At 35.6% G+C, this 24,693-nt stretch overlaps 1 protein-coding gene across 2 annotated transcripts in view; it reads right to left on the reverse strand.

Annotated features, from left to right (window-relative positions):
• Positions 1 to 24,693, reverse strand: part of CLPX (caseinolytic mitochondrial matrix peptidase chaperone subunit X) — a gene marked incomplete at both ends in the record, with an annotated part of 42,120 nt that overhangs the window by 9,175 nt on the left and 8,252 nt on the right. The window contains 6 exons of one of the 2 annotated variants that reach the window (XM_084239533.1): positions 198 to 362; positions 738 to 914; positions 11,550 to 11,591; positions 13,497 to 13,656; positions 15,940 to 16,094; positions 23,731 to 23,848. In XM_084239533.1, the coding sequence (XP_084095659.1) occupies positions 198 to 362; positions 738 to 914; positions 11,550 to 11,591; positions 13,497 to 13,656; positions 15,940 to 16,094; positions 23,731 to 23,848 (817 nt within the window). The remainder of the gene's footprint in view (positions 1 to 197; positions 363 to 737; positions 915 to 11,549; positions 11,592 to 13,496; positions 13,657 to 15,939; positions 16,095 to 23,730; positions 23,849 to 24,693) is intronic. The other variant, XM_084239534.1, reaches the window with a different exon arrangement.

Here is a 24,693-nt window from a genome sequence, read left to right on the forward strand (position 1 = left end):
TTGGTCTTTTTTCACCCTACTGCCCATTTTATGATAATAAGACACAGAAAACTTATGGCCTTTAATCAGTATGCTAGAAAATGTTTAGCAGATAAAAATTACTCCTCGACTCAAAGTAAGAATTAAATTACTGCTTAATTTAACTGCTTCCCCAAAAGACTACATCTGGGGACAGAAAAGCAATGCTGAGAACATACCTTGTTGTGCTTTTTCTACATTATAATTGGCATCTTGGAGCAGTTTGGCAATCACAGATTCAATATCTTCACCTACATATCCAGCCTGAGTCAAAGTTGTACAGTCACAGATAGCAAAAGGGACATCAAGGCATTTAGCTAGAGTTTGTGCCAGCAGAGTTTTACCTACAAACAGAAACAGTAGTAAAGAGTATACCAGTAATATGTTGGCAGGCAATTTATCTACAAAATGTAAAATAAACTATGAATAGTATATAATAAAAAATTACACTACACCTTTTCTCTACTATCACTCAGGTATAATGGTACATTCTTTTTATTATTCCTGTAAAGCTGTTAGGGACTGACTTAAAGGTCAAGGTCAATGCTTCAAATTCACCTTGAAGCCTATGAAGAAACACTGATAATATACCCATAATTTTGACTTTAGATTTTTTTTTTCCCTCAAGAGTCAGAATCCTCCAATAAGACATTGGTTATATAATCACTTATATTCTATTTTATGAAATACATGGTAAATTATTCCAGGAAGTTATTTACCTGACCCAGTTGGTCCAAGCAGCAAAATATTACTCTTTTCAAGTTTTATATCATCATGGGAAGAATCCAATACTTCACCTCCTCGTTTTTCCTGAGGTATTTGTTGATTTATTTGTTGCTGCATCGATGCTCCTAAAGCATTACCATGTGGACTGATTCCAGCTATCTGAAGCAATTCTGAAAAATGCCAAAGGAATTATTAGAAGTTCATCTGATTTTACTTGAATAAATGCCCAATAAAGCCCTGTATCTAAGATCAACCACGTATTTTTAAAATTTTAAGTAGTTTGACATACTGTCTTAAAGAGGAAGAAAACTTTAAATGTTCTCATGACAAATATACGATAGATAATGATTATTCAGGAAACCTCAAGCAATGGAAATGGACTCTTTTTACCATCCTTATTTATATAAATCTATATGAAGAATGCCCTTTCACCCAAAGGAAGACAATATAATGGAAGGAGAACGTTATTATTATAAGACAAATTTTTAGTGTTCATCCATCTCTAAATAGATATATGATCTTGGACAAGTCATAAACTTTGTGTTTAAGTTTACAATAAAACATGTCATCAAAAAATATCGAATGGTTTCATTTATAGGAGGAATACAGGGGAACCAAATAAGGGACCAGGAAAAAAATAATAATAAATAAAAAGACAAAACTAGTAGGCAACTATAAATCAGAGACATTGTGCAGAGAGATTAAAACAGGGTGGGAAGAGCAGAAGGGACAATGGTGATGGTTTACGGGTGACCTGGTGGTAGCAATTTTATGGGGACTACACCTGAGAGGAGAAATCAAACATTGTACAAAATGAACAATTATGTAAAAACACACACACACACACACACACACATTTTTTAAAAAAATATTTATTTCAAACACATGGTTGGAAGTTCTAAGAATAAATGAAAAGAAACAGGGCTTTTACCAAATACGTTTAAGACTCACTATCCCAGTGAAGGCAAAGATAAACAGCTGGGACTACATCAAATTAAAGAGCTTCTGCATAGCAAAAGAGACAATAACAAAAACAAAGAGAAACCCCACCAACTGGGAGAACATTTTTGCACACAACATTAATGATAAAGGACTGATCACAAAAATCTGCAAAGAGCTGATGAGACTCAACAACAACAAAGAAAATAATCCAGTCAAAAAATGGGCAGAAGAGCTAAAAAGAAACTTCTCTGAAGAGGAAATGCAAATGGCCAACAGGCATATGAAAAAATGTTCAACATCACTTGTCATCAGGGAAATGCAAATCAAAACTACCATGAGATACCATCTTACACCAGTGAGAATGGCACATATTAAAAAAACTAGCAACAACAAATGTTGGCGAGGGTGTGGAGAAAAAGGAACTCTTCTGCACTGTTGGTGGGAGTGCAAACTGGTCCAAGCACTATGGAGAGCTGTGTGGAGATTTCTGGACCTATTAAACATAGAGCTTCCATATGATCCAGCAATTCCACTCCTAGGTATTTACCCAAAGGACACAGAAACATCAATTCCAAAGAACACCTGCACCCCTATGTTTATAGCAGCACTATTTACAATAGCTAAGCTTTGGAAACAGCCCAAATGCCCAAAAATAGATGACTGGATCAAGAAGATGTGGTACATATATACCATGGAATATTACTCAGCATTCAAAAAAGATAAACACATGCAATTTGCAGCAACATGGATGGCGCTGGAAGGGATCATGCTCAGCGAAATAAGCCAGAAAGAAAAAGAAAAATACCGGATGGTCTCACTCATAGCAGGAATCTAGAAAACTTAAATAAGGGACCAGGAAAATGAATAACTATAAGAAAGTGAAAATCAAAATCAACAAAAACTATGAACCAGAGACACTTTTTGGGGGGTGAGGGGCGGGAGGGGAGGGACTGGGGTCAAAATGGGGGGGTTGCAATTGTATGGGGAATATAAAAATAAAATTTATTATTTAAAAAAAAAAAAGACTATCCCTATATGAATCTCTGATTTTATAAGATCTCAACTAAATCTTTCTACTTCCTGTATTGAGGACAACTGGATCCCTAAACACACACACACACACACACACACACACACACATCTTATATTCTCACTCTTTAGAAGGAAAGAATCCCAACAGGCTTTTCCATTACCCAGATTTGTATATATCCTCCTTTTCAGCAGGTATATGAAAATGGTATCTGTGCTTTTATCATACTAGTTTTTATTTCCTGATTTTAAGCTGTTTTTAATAAATGGATTAAGAATATCAGTACTTTCGATGCATTGTTATTATAAACAAACCAACAGACATAACTTTTTATGTTCCTAATCTATCTGGTGGCACTTTCAAGCTACCTTAGGTTCACACTAAAGGGTTATTATAATTCACCATAACTAACAGGTATTTAATAAACATTTGGATTTAATTAAGTTGTGCTATATTTGAGGGTTAATGACTAGTGAATAATTCACAATATGCGATGACTCATTACAATCCATATCAGGCAAGAAAATGCAATCTTAATACCAGTTCAGTTAGCTAGTTGTCCCTAATGTAATTGTGTTTGTGTTTTTTTTTTTGTTTTTTTTTTTTTAACTTCAGGAAATCTAGTTAGGGATTTTTGACAACATAGGAAGGGAGTTCGGTTCAAGTATAGGTCTGTCCAATGGAGGAAAAATTAATTAGGTTTAAACAAAACGGCAAGTACATAAACTATAGTGGAGTCACAAGGTACATGTATTTAACTTAATGATTTAAGAAAAAAAGGATGAATAACTTAAATAGTACAGAGTAGATGATGCTTGTCATTCCTGAAAATATACCCCATAAAAATTGTCCTTTCGATTACTCTGTGTTCCCACATATCTCTCACTGCATAAGGCAGATCTCTATAATGAGAGGGACTATGAGTGTGCAGGTTAGTGCAGTGGTTAGTTGCATGGAGCTCATCAGCTATGCAGCCATGTGAAATGAGAGCAAAAACAGTAGTTTCAGTCTAACTGATTTTGGGAAGATTAAATAAGTTATAATTTATTATATGTTATTTAGAACAGCATTCAGCAAATAATTTTATAAGGCTTACAGAAGAATTTATAATTCTTAATAAATTTATAATTTATTTACTATTTATTATAAATTTATTTATTATAAATAAATTTATAATTTATTTACTGTTGCTGTTTTCCTAGTGTTTAAGTATATATAAAACATAACATAGTCTTAGACGCAAGTCAACTATTTCATTTGGTGCTCAACTTAAGACAAACATTACGTACCAATGAAAGAAAAAAAAAAAACTCCTAAGCCCTATTAAGTATAGTATGTTTGGATTTAATCTTAATATGTGATTTCCAAAGGAACTTTCAAAATATTTTGATTAAATATGATCTTCATCTATTGCCCTAACTTGAATACCTCAAAACATACAGTTTTAGGATAAGATTAAATTGTATATGAAAATAAATTCTAGGCAGAATCCTGCTCCCCTCCCCTGCCCACAGAGGCGGCACTCTCCTACCCGCAGAGAGGAGGAAAACAACAAACCAAAACGGCCAACAAGAACAAAGGACGCAGCAAGCGGGACTGTGAGTGGAAAGGAACTATTGCAGCCACCACACCCCTTGAACGGGAGCTGAGGCGAACCCTGCAGGATTCGCCGCGGCGGTGAGCGAACGGCTCCGGGCGCCATAAGAGAAGAACAAAGACCCCGGGAGACGCGCACACAGCCCAGGCTGCCGATGACTCCTGGAGGAACCAAAGGGGAGAAGAGAAGCCCACCCAAGATGCCGGCCAGTCCCAACAACACAGTGTCCCAACACATACGGCAAATTAGAAAACAGACAGTAGGGAGGAGAAGAACCACACGCAACCTAGCAACTCTCCAGAGAAAAAGCACACCACAAAAAGAAAACCAGCCCCCAGATTGCAACGACAGTAACTTGGAAGAACTTCTGAGCCTTCCAGAAAGAGAATTTAAAATTGCCGTGATTAAAAAACTGACAGAAGTCATAAAGGAAAACAATGATAACGGAAAAATAATCAACGATCAGAAGAATGAAATTGAGTCCCTAAAGAGGGAAGTAAAAGAAATGCAGGAGATCAAAGAATTAGTGGAAGAACTAAAGAATTCTGGGAAAAGCAATGAAAGCAGAATTGATGAAATGGAAGAACGAATAAGTGCTCTTGAAGACACAGAAATAAAAAGAACCAAAACAGAAAAGGAAAGAGAAGTACGAAGGAAAAAGAATGAAGAAAGACTTCGGGAACTATCTGACTCCATGAGGAAAGGAAATATAAGAGTTATAGGAATACCAGAAGGAGAGGAGAGAGAAGTAGGAACAGAGAAAATATTCAAAGAGATAATTGAAGAGAACTTCCCAAATGTGAAGAAGGAGCTGAAAATTGATATACAAGAAGCAAGAAGAACACCAAACTTCCACGACGAAAGAAAAAATACAGCAAGACACATAATAGTAAAGCTCCCAAGAATCCAGGACAAGGAAAAAATAATGAAGCTGGCAAGAGGGAAGAAACAGATAACATTCAAAGGAAAGCCAATCAGGCTGACATCAGACTTCTCCGAAGAAACACTACGGGCAAGGAGAGAGTGGAGGGACATAGTCAACAGACTCCAAGAAAACAGATGCCAACCAAGAATACTCTATCCCGCAAAGCTCTCCTTCCTCTTTGAAGAAAGAATATGGACCTTCCCAGACAAACAGAAACTCCGGAATTTCATTGCAACTAAACCCCCACTCCAAAAAATACTACAAGGAGTCCTAAAGCCAGAACTTCAGAGGGACGAATAACAATGAAAGAAGGCCAAAAAAAAAAAAAAAAGTTATTAAAAGAATAAATAAATAAAATCAAAGGAAAGACAAACACAATGGCAAATACAGATGTTAACATATCAATATTAACTCTAAATGTAAATGGACTAAACTCTTCAATAAAAAGACACAGAGTTGCAGCCTGGATTAAGAAACAAAACCCAACCTTTTGCTGTCTCCAGGAAACACATTTAGCTACAAAAGATAAAAATAGGCTCAAAGTTAAAGGATGGAAAACAATCCTACAAGCAAATGGACCAAAAAAGAAAGCAGGAACAGCTATACTTATATCAGATAAAACAGATTTCAAACTCAAAAAGATAAAAAGAGACCCCAATGGTCACTACATTATGATCAAGGGGACAATACTTCAAGAAGAAATAACACTCATTAACATATACTCACCAAACGAAGGAGCACCAAAATATATCAGACAACTGTTGTCCTCTCTGAAAACAGACATCAGAGAAAACACATACGTAGTGGGAGACTTCAACACACCACTATCAACAATGGATAGATCAACAAGACAAAAAATAAGTAAAGAAACCACAGCTCTAAATAAGGACCTAGAGCAATTGGGCTTAACAGACATCTATAGAACACTAAACCCCAAAAAAACGGAGTACACATTTTTCTCAAGCGCACACGGATCATTCTCCAGGATCGATCACATACTGGGGCACAAGACAAACATCAACAGATACACCAAGATTGAAATCATATCAACCATCTTTTCTGACCATGAAGGCATCAAACTAGGAATAAACCATAAAAAGAAGGCAAGGAACTTTCCTACCTCATGGAGATTAAAAACCACACTACTGGAAGACCACTGGACTAATGAGGAGATCAAAGAAGAAATTAAAAAATTTTTTGAATTGAACGACAAGGAGGACACCAATATCCTAAATGTATGGGATGCAGCAAAAGCAGTAATAAGAGGAAAATATATAGCAATAGAAGCTCACATCAAGAAACAAGAAAGAACTCAAAGAAACAACCTAATCTCGAAGCTCAAAGATCTAGAAAAAGAACAACAAAAAAACCCCAAAACCAGTAGAAGAAAAGAAATAATAAAAACCAAAGCAGAAATAAATGAAATTGAAACTAAAAAAACAATCCAAAAGATCAATGAAACCAAGAGCTGGTTCTTTGAAAAAATCAATAAAATAGACAAACCCCTAGCCAGGCTCACAAAGGAAAAAAGGGAGAAAGCACAAATAAACAGGATCATCAATGAAAGAGGAGAAATCACAACGGACACAGCAGAAATCAAAAGAATAATCAGTAACTACTATGAACAGTTATATGGAAACAAGTTTAATAATCTAGAGGAGATGGACAAATTCCTACAACCCTACAATCACCCAAAGCTAGATAAAGAAGAAATAGAACACCTAAACAGACCAATTACAATTAGCGAAATTGAAATGGTAATCAAAAACCTCCCCAAAAACAAAAGCCCAGGACCTGATGGATTTACAAATGAATTCTACCAAACATTCAGAGACGAATTAGTGCCTATCCTTCACAAACTCTTCCAAAAAATTGAGAAGGAAGGGACAATACCAAACACGTTCTATGAAGCCAACATTACACTAATACCAAAACCGAACAAGGACAACACAAAAAAGGAAAACTACAGGCCAATCTCCCTAATGAACACTGATGCAAAAATCCTCAATAAAATTTTAGCCATCAGAATCCAACAATGTATCCATAAGATAATTCACCACGACCAAGTAGGATTCATTCCAGGGGCACAAGGATGGTTTAACATCCGAAAATCAATCAACGTTATCCAACACATCAACAAAAAGAAATATAAAAACCATATGATAATATCAATAGATGCCGAGAAAGCTTTCGACAAAGTGCAACACCCATTCATGATAAAAGCCCTTGAAATTCTTGGGATACAAGGAACATACCTCAACATCATAAAGGCCATCTATGACAAGCCAACAGCCAGTATCATTCTCAATGGTGAAAAGCTGAAAGCAATTCCATTAAGATCTGGAACAAGACAAGGATGTCCACTCTCACCACTGCTTTTCAATATAATACTGGAAGTCCTATCCAGGGCAATAAGACAAGAGAAAGACATCCAAGGAATCCAAATAGGAAAAGAAGAAGTCAAACTATCACTATTTGCAGACGATATGATATTATACATAGAGAACCCCAAAAACTCCACAGAAAAGCTAATTCAACTCATCAATCAGTTCAGTAAAGTGGCAGGATACAAAATCAACATGCAAAAGTCAGTAGCCTTCCTATACACAAACAATAAATCTGAAGAAGAAGAAATCAAAAAAACCATCCCTTTTGTTATTGAAACAAAAAAATCAAATATTTGGGAATAAATCTAACAAAAGAGGTAAAGGACCTATACAAAGAAAACTATAAAACACTATTAAAAGAAATAGAAGAAGACACAAAGAAATGGAGAGACATCCCCTGCTCGTGGATTGGAAGAATAAACATTATTAAAATGGCCATCCTTCCAAAAGCAATATACAGATTCAATGCTATTCCAATCAAAATTTCAATGTCATTCTTCAAAGAAATAGAACAATTATTGATGAAATTCATATGGAATCACAAAAAACCCCGAATAGCCAAAGCTCTCCTGAAAAAAAAAGAAGGGAATGGAGGCATTACACTCCCAGACTTCAAACTATACTACAAAGCCATAATCATCAAAACTGCATGGTATTGGAACAAGAACAGACATACAGACCAATGGAATCGAATAGAAAATCCAGAAATAAACCCACAGATTTATGGTCAACTAATGTTTGACAAAGGAGCAAAGACTATGCATTGGAGCAAAGAAAGTTTGTTCAATAAATGGTGCTGGGAAAACTGGGTCGCTACATGCAAAAGAATGAAGCTTGACCACTACCTCACACCATACACAAAAATCAACTCAAAATGGATTAAAGAACTAGACATAAGACCTGAAACCATAAAATATATAGAAGGAAATATAGGCGAAACACTACGTGATCTGCACATCAAAGACATCTTTACAGACACATCACCCAAAGCAGTGATAGTGAAGGCAAAGATAAACAGCTGGGACTACATCAAATTAAAGAGCTTCTGCACAGCAAAAGAGACAATAACAAAAACAAAGAGAAACCCCACCAACTGGGAGAAAATTTTTGCACACAACACTAATGATAAAGGACTGATCACAAAAATCTGCAAAGAGCTGATGAGACTCAACAACAACAAAGAAAATAATCCTGTCAAAAAATGGGCAGAAGAGCTAAAAAGAAACTTCTCTGAAGAGGAAATGCAAATGGCCAACAGGCATATGAAAAAATGTTCAACATCACTTGCCATCAGGGAAATGCAAATCAAAACTACCATGAGATACCATCTTACACCAGTGAGAATGGCACATATTAAAAAAACTAGCAACAACAAATGCTGGCGAGGGTGTGGAGAAAAAGGAACTCTTCTGCACTGTTGGTGGGAGTGCAAACTGGTCCAACCACTATGGAGAGCTGTGTGGAGATTTCTGGACCTACTAAACATAGAGCTTCCATATGATCCAGCAATTCCACTCCTAGGTATTTACCCAAAGGACACAGAAACATCAATTCCAAAGAACACCTGCACCCCTATGTTTATAGCAGCACTGTTTACAATAGCTAAGCTTTGGAAACAACCCAAATGCCCAAAAATAGATGACTGGATCAAGAAGATGTGGTACATATATACCATGGAATATTACTCAGCATTCAAAAAAGATAAACACATGCAATTTGCAGCAACATGGATGGCGCTGGAAGGGATCATGCTCAGCGAAATAAGCCAAAAAGAAAAAGAAAAATACCGGATGGTCTCACTCATAGTAGGAATCTAGAAAACTTAAATAAGGGACCAGGAAAATGAATAACTATAAGAAAATGAAAATCAAAATCAACAAAAAACTATGAACCAGAGACACTTTTAGGGGGGCGGGGCGGGAGGGGAGGGATTGGGGTCAGAATGGGGGGGCTGCAATTGTATGGGGAATATAACAATAAAATTTATAAAAAAAAAAAATAAAAAATAAAAAAAATAATAAATTCTATTTATGTTTTCAAAATATTAAATTTCCAAATCAATTTATAGAAATATAAATAGCTTTTATCTAAATTTAAAAATACTTGGTAACATTTAAGTTACATTAAATCACTACATATATATTTCTTTCAAAATATTCACTATAGATTTTTCTTTACTAATTCATACTAGTTTCACTAGCCATCTGCCCAAATTTATGAATATAATGTAGGCAGCATATTTGCTTATATTTTTGGATATAAAGTAATAAATTCATATACCTAAAACTAAATATTACTTAGATCTTACATTATTTTCTCTTTTTTTAAAGATTTATTTATTTATGCATACAAGAGCTGGGGTGTGGGGGGGTAAAAGGATTCACCAGAGACAGAGTGGGGAGCAAAACAGGCAGATCTACTGAAATATGCTGCTAAGGGGAACAGTGGGCAAGACAGGTGAGGTCTGCTGCACCATGTGGATGAGCTCCCTTGCTGGGGATTGAACTCATGCTGCAGTGACTGGCGATAGCCTTGATGGTGCTGAGACTTAACCCCTGCACCACTAGGGAGGCCCTTAGACCTTACATTCTTATATATAGTCTAATTCTATTGCACTTAGTTGTTTCTCAATTTTACCATGCATAGCAAACCACTCTTTCTAGTTATTTAAAAATAACTAGAAATAATATAATTTTATTACACATCATAAAATACCATGGCAGAGCTGGTAAACTACTTATCTTCCCATGGCTAATCTTATATATAGAGCACACTTCAAATAGATATGTAATATTGTTTGGCTGAAAAGCAAATGTAAAAGTACCAAACTAATCAGTGAGAAATGTTGATAGTGTTATCTATTGCTTTCTTCCGCTATTTTTTAATTACTGAAACAAAAGGCCACATGAATCTTTTCATGATACCCCTGGAGCCTTTATCCCCTGTGCAATAAGTATATCCGCTTCCAGAAGAATATATATATATATATATATTTGTAAGCAAGATCATGGGTGGCCACTATCCTTGATGTATCAGGCCCTTCCATACCCTTCATCACACCATCTGAGATTTACAGGAGAAATCAAGGTTGGAAAAAATGAGTTAGGGCTTATTATAATTATAACCATTATTTGCAAGGCTATGTATGAGTTTTATAAACACCAAAAACAAACAGTGTGGTTTCACAAAGAGTAGCTAAAAGATAATTTGGTTCTGTCAGTTATAAGAAGGTCACTTATAAGAAGGTCAACTCTAATTTTATGGCCAAAAAAAGATAAAATACTAAAATACAGACTTTAAAAAATACAACTCATAGGCCTCCTTAGTGGTGCAAGGGGTTAAGACGCAACCTATGAAGATATCCACAGCCACTACAGCAAGAGTTCGATCCCCGGCCAGACAGCTACCCACATGGCGCAGCAGATCTCTCCTCACTTGCCCGCTGCTCACCTCAGCAGTGTATTTCAGTCAATCTGCCTATTCTGTTCTCTACTTTGTCTCTGGTGAATCCTCTCACCCCCAACACCTCTGGCCTGTACCCCAGATCTTGTATGCATAAGTAAATAAATCTTAAAAAAAATATAACTCCTGTTAATATGAAGATCTGTATAAAGAATATATATGTGTATATTCTATAAATAATAATTTTTATCTCTATATCATACTTTAAGAAATATCACAACAGAAAAGATAAACACCTGAAATAATTCTACATACATAGAAACTACATAAAGTAGCTATGAAAAATTGTTCCAAAATTATATATACCATGTATAATAAATGTTTAGATAATACACAACATCTTTCTTGGTAATATATATACACAAGTATACACGTTTACACATTTCTATTGCTGACATACTTCACTGAATTAAATCTCAAAAGGAAGAATGATTACAGAAGAAGACCTGAGAAGTCACTTACTTGTAAATCTGTATTCATCCTCCCGTCTTCTTATTTCTAACTCTAAGAAAGAAGATGAAAATATTACATATTTGTTTAGTTTAGGGGAACAAACAAGAAGAATCCTACTTCTTGCCCTTTTCCAAATATATTTAAAGAATATGTACAGTAACATTTTTCATTTTCTCATATTATAAAAGAATCTATATGCTACACCTTTCCTTTAAAAAAAATGCTTATGATAGCTGTCCACTTGCTAATATTCATATCTGTCAAATACAAACTTGGTATCTATTTTAAGAAAAGAGTAGTAATAAGTTTTCAATAAGAGTCTTACACCCCTCATACTATCAAGACCATTTATTCATTTGCTTGTCCAGGGTCTAAAACAGTTTCACTATTGACTTGATGACTGAAGAAACAAGGAAAAGTCATTTTGCTTCATAACTAGACAGTGCTATTTGGACCTTATAAAAATGAAGGTTCCAAGTCTCCCATTAGTTATGACTTACACTTTCTAAAAATAAAGTAACTGATACTACTACATAACTTTTGCAGTATGTTCAACAAGTGAACAAGTCTCTTCATTGAATCAATCACATATTTTGTAGATTACTAACAGTAATCAAAATATATTCTAGTTCTATATTCAGCATAACTCCCTCAAACTGTAAAACAATCATTAAAACAACATAAAATAATAGGTTGCTGGCCTAAGTTAGAAAGCAGGGCTCCCTGCTAACAAAATAAAAACTTAAAATATTTATATTTTATAATAACAGTACAAAACACAATAAGCAAAAACAGACAATTATAAATCAGAGACATACTGCAGGGGAGGAGGAGGGAGAGGGATTAGAGGGAGGGAGGGAGGTGCACAGGGGACTGTGGTGATGGTGCATGGGTACCTTGGGGAAGGAAACTCTATGGGGACTCAATCTGAGGGGGTGGAGGGAAGCAAATATTGTATAAATAAATAAATAAATAAATAAAATAAAAAAGAAAATAAAATATTTATATTTTACTCTGTTCATTGTCTTTGTAAAATCTTTCTATCAATATACCGCACATTATTGTCCACAGTAAGTGGCGATTACACAGAATATATTACGATCTATCACTGACAGGAATTTTATTTTGAATCACAAATTTGCCCTTAACCTTGCACTTGGTAGCTGGAGCCCAAAGAGGTGCTAGATATATTCTGTAAGAGTTATCAACTTTCTTGGGCCTCCCTGGTGGCACAGCAGTTGAGCGTTGGGTTGCGAAGCTGCCCGCAGCCTCCGCAGCGCTGGTTCGATCCCTGGCCACCGGGCCAGGGTCCCACATGGCATGCAGACCTCCCCTGCCGGCCGCTGCTCCCCTCAGCAGTGTACTTTGTCACTCTGCCTGTTCTGCTCCCCGCTCTGGCTCTGGTGAATTCTCTCACCCTCCCGCGCTACTGACTGTACCCAGTGCTTATATAAAAAGGGGAGGGAGGGAGGGAGGGAGGAAGGGTTATCAACTCTCTATATCTCTGACTTAGCAAATGAAATTCTGTATCCTGAACCCAAAAGAGAAGAACTCAAGAGTGGTAGAGAGTATTACAATGACCCAGTGTTAGCAAACTAGCTGTGCTGAAGTTTACAACTCAAAGATGATGTCTCACCCTCAGTGACTTTCCAACATTTTTCACTGAGACTCTTCGGTTAGAAACACATTTGATTCTCAGAACTCATGTACATATAAGTGAAAACAAAAGTTTTAAGAAATTATACTTAACTACAAGCAAATATACACTTGTATTTTCTATTCACATCTATTAACTTTTTTTAAAAAATGCTGCAATGAACTGTCAAAACCATTTCTTTGAAAAGTGCTGTATTATACTAAAAACATTTTAAGACAAAAAAAAAATCAAGGAGTTAAAAATAACGATTACCTCTAATCATAACAGTATCTATTTTGGTCTATTATCAAAACACTAACCTCTAGGTGTTAATGATGTCTGCTTCTCAACCTCTGCTTGCTGTCTCAGATTAGCCGGGATATTATTATATATTCTCTTATAATGATTGTACACAGCAACCGAAAGCACCTTCTTAGCAAATGACTGGCCAACAACATACTTGTCGAGGTAGTTATAAATCTGAAAGATGATTAGGTATGAATCATTTACTATGAGCTATCATAAAGACACACATTAAAAAGTTATATACTGAGCCTATTTGCTCATGGTTTTAAATATGAACAAAGGGCCTCCCCGGTGGCGCAGCAGTTGAGCGCTGGGTTGCGAAGCTGCCCGCGGCCTCTGCGGCGCCGGTTCGATCCCCGGCTGCTCCCCGGCCACCGGAGGAGGGTCCCACATGGCGCGCAGACCTCTCCTGCTGCCCGCTGCTCCCCTCAGCAGTGTACTTCGGTCCTTCTGCCTGCTCTGCTCCCTGCTCTGGCTCTGGTGAATTCTCTCACCCTCCCACGCTTCTGACTATACCCAGTGCATGAATAAACAAACAAACAAACAAATAAATAAATAAAAACATGCCTCTATTAAAAAAAAAAAAACTTTAAAAATAAATATGAACAAAGATGAGATCAAAAATGTATGTAGCAATGACTTGGAGGTCCCAAACCCTAAATGAACAAAAACACAATTCATTTGTTCTCTAGCTTAGCAAAGTATCACTGTACTCTGCTAGTGCTACGCTAGTATCTAATCTATAAACAATGCTATTGACCCTAATGTTTAAAAGTTAACATTAAAGTTACTTAGTGGGCCTCCCCGGTGGCGCAGCAGTTGAGCGCTGGGTTGCGAAGCTGCCCGCAGCCTCTGAGGCGCCGGTTCGATCCCCGGCTGCTCCCCGGCCACCAGAGGAGGGTCCCACATGGTGCGCAGACCTCTCCTGCCGCCCCGCTGCTTGCTTCTAGATATTAACTTGATGAGCTAGTATCTGAGTCACTCAGCCAGCTCGACTACTGTACTCGGTCCTACCTGCTCTGCTCCCCCGCTCTGGCTCTGGTGAATTCTCTCACCCTCCCACGCTTCTGACTGTACCCAGTGCATGTATAAACAAAAACAAATGAATAAATAAAAAACACATGCCTCTTTATAAAAAAAAAAAAAATTTATAAAGTTACTTAGAATACTACACATGTCACCATGGGTCTAAAGATACCACCTGTAAGTAAATCATTACAATAAATCCTTTCTACACCTTTGTCTATCAAATGAATAATATTCTTCACAAAGAAAACTTATTATAAAATTACCCTTTTCAAAAATCAGGCATTACAGAATCAAAAGCCATTGTATTAATAGTACCTATGTGCTTTAATATTGGCAAACATTTCATTTTTTTGCAGACATTGGCTTTAATGCTGTTCATTTATCTAAATGGTAATCTAAAAGCTTTATTCTTAGTAGAAACTAAAGTTCTATTGGATACTTAGATATTGCCAACAGCTTGGACCCTGGGATAAATTCCTTCTACTTTCAGCAGATTAAATTGTTAGTATTCCCTAACTCCTGAAATAGTTACATTGCCTATTTATTTTCTAGAACACTGAGTCAGACATCTAGAGTCTACACAAATTAGTGGCGAATATAAAGCTTAATATACTCTATTTTCCATTACATTATTTATTTTTACATGACAAATTCTTTAGTTGTTGACCATATATATTTTACTGTGGTTTTTAAAAAATATTTATGTTTCACAAATTATACCCATAAATTATTAAATTGGCCACAGATCACTTACAGATAGAGATAAATGCACTGGTATCTAAAATACAATAGAAGCTACACTGGCATAGTGTGAAAAATAATCTAAGTGAGCAAAAGACTCACCGGACATGGCCAAAACAGAGGGCATCAGCCCAGGGGCAGGGCCTCCCATCTCAGAAAGCACACACCAAGTACCCAGTGTTGTACTCTGTTGTGTTTCGTAAAGTTAAAATACAACTGTACTACAAATGCCACAGTGCTATCTATATATGAGGACCCTGACATAGTGGTCATAAACAAATTATTTGTTTCCACTGTTAGATTTAGGCTGTTTTATCACAAAGTAGACTCATTTAAAGGGAGAAGTTGCACACTAGTCTTATTTAGTGGCCCAAACTAAAAATAAATCTATAGCTGCTCTATTTTAAGGATATCACTTTAGATTAATATTCACACTACTTTAATAATCACTCAGCTATATTTTACTGTTCCTCAATGCAGTAATCATGACATGGGGAAAGAGCAATGGATTCCATACTAAATTCCAAGTATCAAATACCGATGACAATTAAGCCAGATAGAGTCCATATTAAGAATTTAAAGGACTTAACTAGACAGTAGCATTAGGATTCAATATAAAGTAGAGAGAGGGGAGCAATGAAATGTTTTCAAGATAAACTGCTTATAAGACTGAATCAAGACCTATACCTTCTTGGGAGGAGGAGGTGGTTTCTGTTGGAATGCCAATTTTACAGCTTCTGCTGCTGATTCGGGTTCTTTAATTATGCTTTTCTTTGAGTCGGCTTCAGATAGCACAACAAAAAAGTGATGGCATTTTTCACACTTCACAAAACGGGTGGATGCTGTAAAAGAAAAGAAAGATCAGCAGAAAAAAACAAAATAAATAACTGAAATAGTGTTTAACCTTAAAGACTCACTGTAAATGGTAACTATGTACTTGACAAAAAGTAGACTTGTAGTTCACTCCACTAGCCCAACAAACAGCTTAGTTTTCACCTAAGATAGAGATAAAGACAGATGAGTTCAGTAAACTATAGTTCATTTCCACCAGGCACTTTCATTTTGTGTACACTTCATTAAGAGAAAAGATTAGCTGAGATTCTTTCAACTTCTCACTCACTAGTCAATTTTTCAAAAACATAACTATAAGAACATTAAGTAATGTTATTTCATGAAATGCTGAATAAACTGGGGAAAAGGTAACTTAACCTATTTTTCCAATATTTTATTGTTGCAAGTTTAGTATGTCCTGAGACCAATTCCCAACAGGTGTGGAGGTGCTAAGGTTTCCTCACATCAACAAGCAACTCTCAACTCATTTCACTTCAAACACTATCTACCTGGAGATTGCATCAAGTTCCACTGGTAAAGGGGTCAGTCTCTTGAGACCATCCTCCACCTCAGAGGCCAGTTGAAAGCTGCAGACAAGCCCCACAGGGATATCTGGGATTCTAATCAACCAACTACAGACTGGAGAGTCCCATGACCCTCTCAGACTTAAGGTGCCCATTGCACATCCGTATTATTATTTATGCTCCCAACCAATTGGCTAGTCCATCCTCAGGTTCAATTATTTTGCTAGAATGGCACATAGCACTCTGGAAACCCACTTATACTAACTAGATCACCAATTTATTATAAAGGATACTAATCAACAGCCAGATGGGAGAGATGCACAAGATATTGAAAAGGTGAGGACCTTGCATGCCCTCTCCAGGCATGACATTCTCCCCCAAATCTTCACGTTAACCAACGTGGAAGCTCTCTGAAGCCCCCTCCTCTTGAGTTATTATGGAGCCTTCATGATACAGGCATGGCTAAAGAATTCATTGGCCATTGGCGATTGAACTCCAGCTCTAGCCCCATTACCTCACTGGAGATCTGGGAGTATGGGACTGGATCTTACAACTTGTTCTCACATTAGTTTCCCTGGCAACCAACCCCCTTCTTTAGAAGGAGTCACTTTATTAACACAGCAAAAGATACCTCTAACACCCTCAACATTTGGGAAAGTCCAAGGTTTTATAGGAAGCTCTAAAACAGAAATTGTAGAAGACCAAATATGCGTGAGAAATATATTTTGGTCATTTGAATTACCAAATACACACACAGACACAAACATACATTTTATTTCCTGTAAAACAGAATTATCATAATTATGAAAAATTTCAAACATATACAAATGTTGTAAGAAATAAATCAATTTTAATCCATGAAAATATGAAAATGTATATCCCTAGGTACTTTTCAAACCTGTGAGCATTTTTAAAATCTTGAGTTGGTAAATATATAAAATTATTTCATCCTTCTTTAGATTCCTCTTTACTCCACTAATTCCTATTTCTTAACCCTAAAAGTCAGTAAGAAACTAACAAAATAACAACTTTCTCGACCATACTGACTTAATTCAAAGATAATCATACAGCTTTTGAAAACAACACAATGGCATTTAAATGTAAGAATAAAAAGAGTTTGTTAATTACAAAGCCTCATGTGAGGTGATTTTGTAAATGCCAAGTTGGGTGTTTCGCTCATGCCCAAAAAGTCAAACTGAAGCACAAGAAATGTCTTTACAAGGAAGAGTTTATTTGAGATGCCCATCAAAAGAGTCATGGGGATGTCACCCCAAAAACCCCAGTTCTCCCAATGGAGAGAATGCTGGGATTATATAAGGCGGAAGGAATGTGAGAAGTACAGAGGTCCACGTTTCCAGATCCATGGAGGTACTGGGCCGTCTAAGTGACACGAGTCAAGGTGTTTGACTTTCCCAGCTTAGTGTTTTCTCAGCGATCAACACGTTTGTTTCTGATGCCACTATCAACCCCAGAGGGACACAGAGAACTTTGTTAGAGATGTAACACACTCAGTGTCCCAAGTTCCAAGGAACACAGGCTGAAGCCAGTTAATCACAAATAGAGGGAAGAGAGAACAAATAGGGATTAGAGTTTAATTCCACTTATTCCTCATTTTTAATCTAGAGGAGCTTTTTTTGTTGTTGCAAAATGGATGGGATATAGCTGAAATTTCTTCTTTTCTCTCTGTGAAACATATCTCTAACAGACTTATACTTTTAACCTTCTCTTAAGTACTAGCCTTATTCAAGGTACACAGAGATTTCAGAAAGCAGCATAGTAGACAATTCCATATATACTCCGAATAGATAACAGAGCAAAAGATACAAAAGAATCAGTTACATGTTGGTAGGTCTAGGTAATACATTCTTGTGTTATTTTTGTGTAATCTAACCAGACAGATAAAGCTGAAAAGAAAAATAAAGTTTTAAACTATGGTAATATCTCTTTTATTAGAATATAAAACTACCTATGCATGGATTACATAAATGGTTTTGATATCTAAATCTTCACAGAATAATCTATACATTAAAAAAATACCACCAGACAATTCCACATTCAAAAAATAAATCTAATCATTAATTCAGTCAATTTAATTCTCATGTGTTGATTCTTAAACACAAGACAAACCAAAAATACATTCTGGAGAGCAAATTTTTTTAAACTAGGAGAGATTTTAAACTAGGAGAGATCACCCATGTTTCCATTCATTGATCTATGTTTACCTAAAGAAAAAGATAAAGCTATTCCAAGTACCTTTGATTAACACAAACCCAAATACATTATCAACACCATTGACCATCAGTAGGAAAGATAGTTGATTTCTTTATTTTCTATTTCAGCATCAGCATACAAGTGTTACTGATGGTGAACAAGGAAAGGATTATAGGGCAGAGAGGCCTCTGATCTAATTTGGGCATTGTGACAGGAAAATCTGGCCTGAGAACTCAAGGACAAAATATTTCTCTAAAGAAATTAGGTCAAAGGGAAAGAAATCAAACACCATCAAATCACATCCCTCTCTGGTTACTGTTGAAGGAATGCTTAAATTCCACTTGAATATTGCAATGCAATTTTATACTGAAACATGTTCAATATATATCTAAGGTCAAAGATTCAATTTTATTTATCAAAATGCTTTTCCAGAAAAAAAATACAAATGCTACAATGCATATATTTGACCCTAGATATAAAGCAAAAATCTAATTGCATTAAATTATTAGGGATTAGATCTTTCCCTTAAATGATTACTACAAGGATTGTATGTTCACATGCAGAATACTGCTTCCAGTAAACATGCTCATATAGTATGATTAACAAACACTATGTGGAATTAATAATCATAATGAAAAGATTGTATGTTAAATCTTTTTCAGATTTGTTTAAATGCAAGCTTTTCATGTCAACTATTGCAGAAATGCTTAATTCCCACCCCAAGAGACACACAGGTACAACAAATCTTCAAAAAGTAGTATATACATAAAAATAAAAACGACTCTATCTTAAATACAAGTGGGGAGACTATTCATGTTTGACAAGTTATTTTTTAAATGGGTAAAAGAAAAATAAAGAATAGTATATATTAGTTCTTTTAATAAGATTCTAAGATACTAATCTTTCAATTCCTGATGATTTTCTTTATGAACATGATGGTATCTATAGGTAAAGTATTTTACTTCCACAAACTCAAGTAACAAAACCTATTTTAATATCACAATTAACAAGATAAAAAAATCCCTACAAATTTGCTTGCAAGATAGTATATATATACAGCAAGGTCTATGACTAAGAATAGCTTTCACATTTTTAAATAGTTGGGGGGGAAATGACCATTAAAAGTTATATGAAATTCAAATGTCAGTGCCCACATACACAAATTTATTTGAATGTAGTCATCCTCCTATATTTATATTGTCTATGGCTGCTTTCCCACTATAACCACAAAGGAGAATATAGTAGTTCCCTCTTAATCTATGGAGAGTAAGTTCCAAGACCCGCAGAGAATGTCTGAAACTTCAAATAGCACCTATGTATACTATGTTTTTTCCCATATATACATACCTATGATAAAGTTTAATTCATAAATTAGGCATAGTAATAAACAAGTTTTGAACTTTTAAAATGTAACAATTATATTTTATTTTTTATTTTATTTTATATAATTCTTACATCATTTTTCATCTTTGCATAATGTATGCATTTTCATTTTGGTTATATTCCCCAGACAATTGCACACCCCCCCCTTATTTTGACTCTAGTCCTTCCTCTACCCCCCCTCCCCCCCCATAGTGTGTCTCTGGTTTATAGTTGCTTGTTGATTTTGATTTTTGCTTTGTATTGATTAGTCTTTTTCCTGGTCTCTTATTTAGGTTTTCTAAATTCCTGCTATGAGTGAGACCATTTGGTATTTTTCTTTTTCTTTCTGACTTACTTCGCTGAGCATGATCCCTTCTAGCTCCATTCATGTTGCTGCAAACTGCATGTGTTTATCTATTTTGATTGCTGAGTAATATTCCATTGTGTATATGTACCACATATTCTTGATCCAGTCATCTATTTTTGGGCATTTGGGTTGTTTCCATAGCTTAGCTATTGTAAATAGTGCTCCTATAAACACAGGCGAGCAGGTGCCCTTTGGAATTAATATTTCTGTGTCCTTTGGGTAAATACCTAGGAGTGGAATTGCTGGATCATATGGAAGCTCTATGTTTAGTAGGTCAAGAAATCTCTATGCAGCTCTCCATAGTGGTTGGACCAGTTTGCACTCCCACCAGCAGTGCAAGAGAGTTCCTTTTTCTCCACAACCTTGCCAACATTTGTTGTTGCTAGTTTTTTTAATATGTGCCATTCTCACTGGTGTAAGATGGTATCTCTTTGTAGTTTTGATTTGCATTTCCCTGGTTACAAGTGATGTTGAACATTTTTTCATATGCCTGTTGGCCATTTGCATATAATAATATATTTTAATAAAAGTTTTGTGAATGTGACCTCTCTCAAAATATCATTATTGTATATAATAATTTTGGACTGTGTTTGACCACAGGTAACTGAAATCACAGATAAAGGGAGACTACTATAATTGTAATAAAGAGACCACAAGGTCCACAGGCTAAAATACTATTTGATACTTTGATATAAAATACTTACTATTTTACTTTTATAGTAAAAATTTGCTGAATCTTGCTATCTAGCATTAAAAGGAAAGAACACAGAATGAGAAAATATTTGCAAATCATTTGTCTGGATAAAGGTCTAGTATTCAGAATATATAAAGAACTGTTAGGATGATAGAAAAAAATAACTCAACAAAGGACAAAGTAGTGTTTTCTTCAAAGGATCTATATAAATGACCAATAAGCACATGAAAGGATATTTCATATCTTTAATCTTTAGGGAAAGGTAAGACAAAAATCACGATGAGACATCTCTATGATGGCTACAATAAAAAAAGGTAAATTTTGAAGAGGATGTGGATAAATTGGAATCCTTATACATTGCTACTTGGGTTGTAATATGGTATAGGCTCTGTGGGTAAGTTTGGCAGTTCCTTAAAGAGATAAACAGTATCCGTTTCCCCAGCAATTCCATTCCTGAACATAAATCCAAGAGAAGTAAAAAAAAACACAACTACATAAAAACTTAGACACAAATGTTCAATAGCAGAATTCAAAATAGTCAACAAACAGAAACAACTCAAATAACCTCCAACTGATGAATAAACAATGGAAAACTACTCAGTCAGTTTTATTATACTGATATATAATAAAACACCACATGAACCCTGAAAACATGCAAAGTGAAAGAAGGCACACACAAAAATGCTTCATATTGTATAACTATTTTTATATGAAATATCCAACATAGACAAATCTATAAAGAGTGAGTAGGCTGTTGCCCAGGCCAAGAGGGAAAGGGTAAACAGTGTCTGTTAAGGAAAGTGAGTTTCTTTTGGCGGTAACAGAAGTTCTTCTGGAATTAGATAGTGGTGATAACTGTACAATTTGGTGAATATACTAAAAACCAAAGAAATGTACACTTTAGGTGGGTGATTGTATGGTATGTAACTATCTCTTTAATGAAAAAACTTGTAAATGAAAAAAAATAAGGGGACTCGCTGGTGGCACAAGGGGTTAAGTCTCAGCACTATGAAGCTATGGGCAGCCACTGAAGCATGAGTTCAATCCCTGGCCAGGGAGCTGACGCACATGGCGCAGCAGACCTCTTCTGTCTCACCTGTTGCTCCCCTCAGCAATGTATTTCAGTCAGTCCACCTATTCTGCTTCCCATATTGTCTCTGGTGAATCTTCTCACCCCCTTCCCTGCACCTCTGGCCTACACCCCAGCACTTGCATGCATAAATATTTTTTTAAAAAATGAAAGGACTAGACATGTATGTATTTACATAACTCTCAAAACATTGTTGAATGAGGAAAAAAAGCAATTTGCAAAAACACAAATATACCATTTATGCTTTTTGAGAATAGTATGGTTGATGAAGATTTATTATAGAAAAATAACTTTTATCTGTAATGTTGAACTTTTTTAATAAAGGGGGATGGAGAGATATATATAACCTAAACAGGCCATTCATGAAAGAACTACAAATGACCAAAATATAGATCAAAAGGGGCCTCCCTGATGGTGCAAGGTGTTAAGTCTCAGAACTATGAAGCTACAGGCAGCCACTGCAGTACAAATTCAATCCCCGGCCAAGGAGCTGACCCACATGGCGCAGCAGACCTCTCCTGTCTCATCTGCTGCTCCCCTAGCAGTGTGTTTCAGTCAATCTGACTGTACTGCTCCCTACTCAGTCTCTGGTGAATCTTCTCACCCTCCACCCCCTGCACCTCTGGCCTAAACCCCAGTTCTTGTATGCATAAATAAATCTTAAAAAAAAAAAAAAGTTATATCATCCAGATCTAACACTTTCAACTTATGTTGAGATCCATCTTAATATTCATTCAAACTGATTCCTCTATTTGATTAAGTGCTAGGCAAAACCACAAAGAGAACCTCTAACATTGCAGTTACAGAAAGGAGTTACTTTAAAAATCTTTCCGAAACTGTGAAAACATACCAGATGTATTATTTTTTCATATAGTGGCCAATTAATAGCAATGATAAATGTAAAACTGTAAGTCAAGTCTCAGTATTTGGGTTAGAATATAGAAAATCCTCTCCACCTCATAATCAGAAACTGAAAGAGGACTTAACTCCTCTGGAAATTACTTAGGGAAAAACCTTAATATTTGAATGACTCATCTCCATAACTGCATGAAGTGCTCAAATATCTGAAGAATGGAATAATAAATACAGAATGAGCCTGGTTCTTCTCCAGCTTAATAGCCACATACAAAAAAACTCCTAACATCCAAATTTGAAACAAACACACACAAAAGCAAAAGAAAGAAGCAAACAGTTTTCTTAAATTATCTTTTTTTTTTTAACCACAGTACAAAGTATTAACCATTCCTGAGGACTTTTAGTATTTGATGAACATAAGAAAGAATCCTGTAAGCTAAGGGAAAAAAATAACTCTAGTTACAAAGTTTGTATATTTCTATATAGTTAATGATTTACAGATAAGGGAGGGAAAAAGAAGAACCATAGAAGAAGTAAAACTTACACACAAAAGTCTCTACATGGGTGCACAAGTCGCCACATTTAGGACAGCGCAGCTGGTTTCCACCTTTCCCAGAATTCCCAGAGCCAGATTTCTTACTGCTTCCCTCACTCACTGATTTCTGATATATATGAAGGAGAAAAAGAATGTGAATTATTACTTCCAGGCAACCTTTTCAAATGTAACTTAAATATGAACAATATAGTTTATAATTAATCTATAACTTTTACAATTTCTAGAGTGTAATTATTAGTATAATTTATATCTCTACTGTCACTGGTGTATCCAAAGATACATTTACCACTAAGATAAAATCAATTTCCATAAACACATTTATCTGCATTCCTTCTTCACATAGTATGTGTAACAAATATCTTTCTTTCAATGACTCAATAAGCACTAGGAAAAAATGACATAAGTAAAGCCATTTTCAAATGGGACCAGGGTGGACAATGCAGACAAACCATTTCACTGCTACTTTAAACTGCCAGACCCTTGGACTGGGTCAAACCACCGATATTCCAAGAGACAACATGAGGGAAAATATCTTATTTGAAAGGACTGATAAAAGTAAACTTTTACCTACTTTTACTTTGTTCTTTCTACCTGACAATTTTTACCTATAACTCCTCCATCTGACCATTACCTCATCCTTTTTCTCTCTTAAAAAAAAAAAAGAAACTTTGTCCTTCCTTCAGACATGTTTTAATTTTTGCCTAAATCTGTGTGCCTTGAATTGTAATTCTCTGCTTTTGCCAAATACAGTCAACCCTCAGAGATATTCGGGGTTCAGTTTTAGAAAACTGCAACAACAGGTATATCAGAATAAAACAAGTCACAAATTTTTAGCTTCCTAGTATATGTGCAAGTTATGTTTACACTATAGTCTATTAAGTATGCAATAGTATTATGTCAAAAAGAAAACCCAAATGCATGTACCTTTAAAAAATACTTATTTGCTAAAAA

Source organism: Talpa europaea (assembly GCF_964194135.1).
Source record: "Talpa europaea genome assembly, chromosome: 8".
Lineage (NCBI taxonomy): Eukaryota > Metazoa > Chordata > Mammalia > Eulipotyphla > Talpidae > Talpa > Talpa europaea.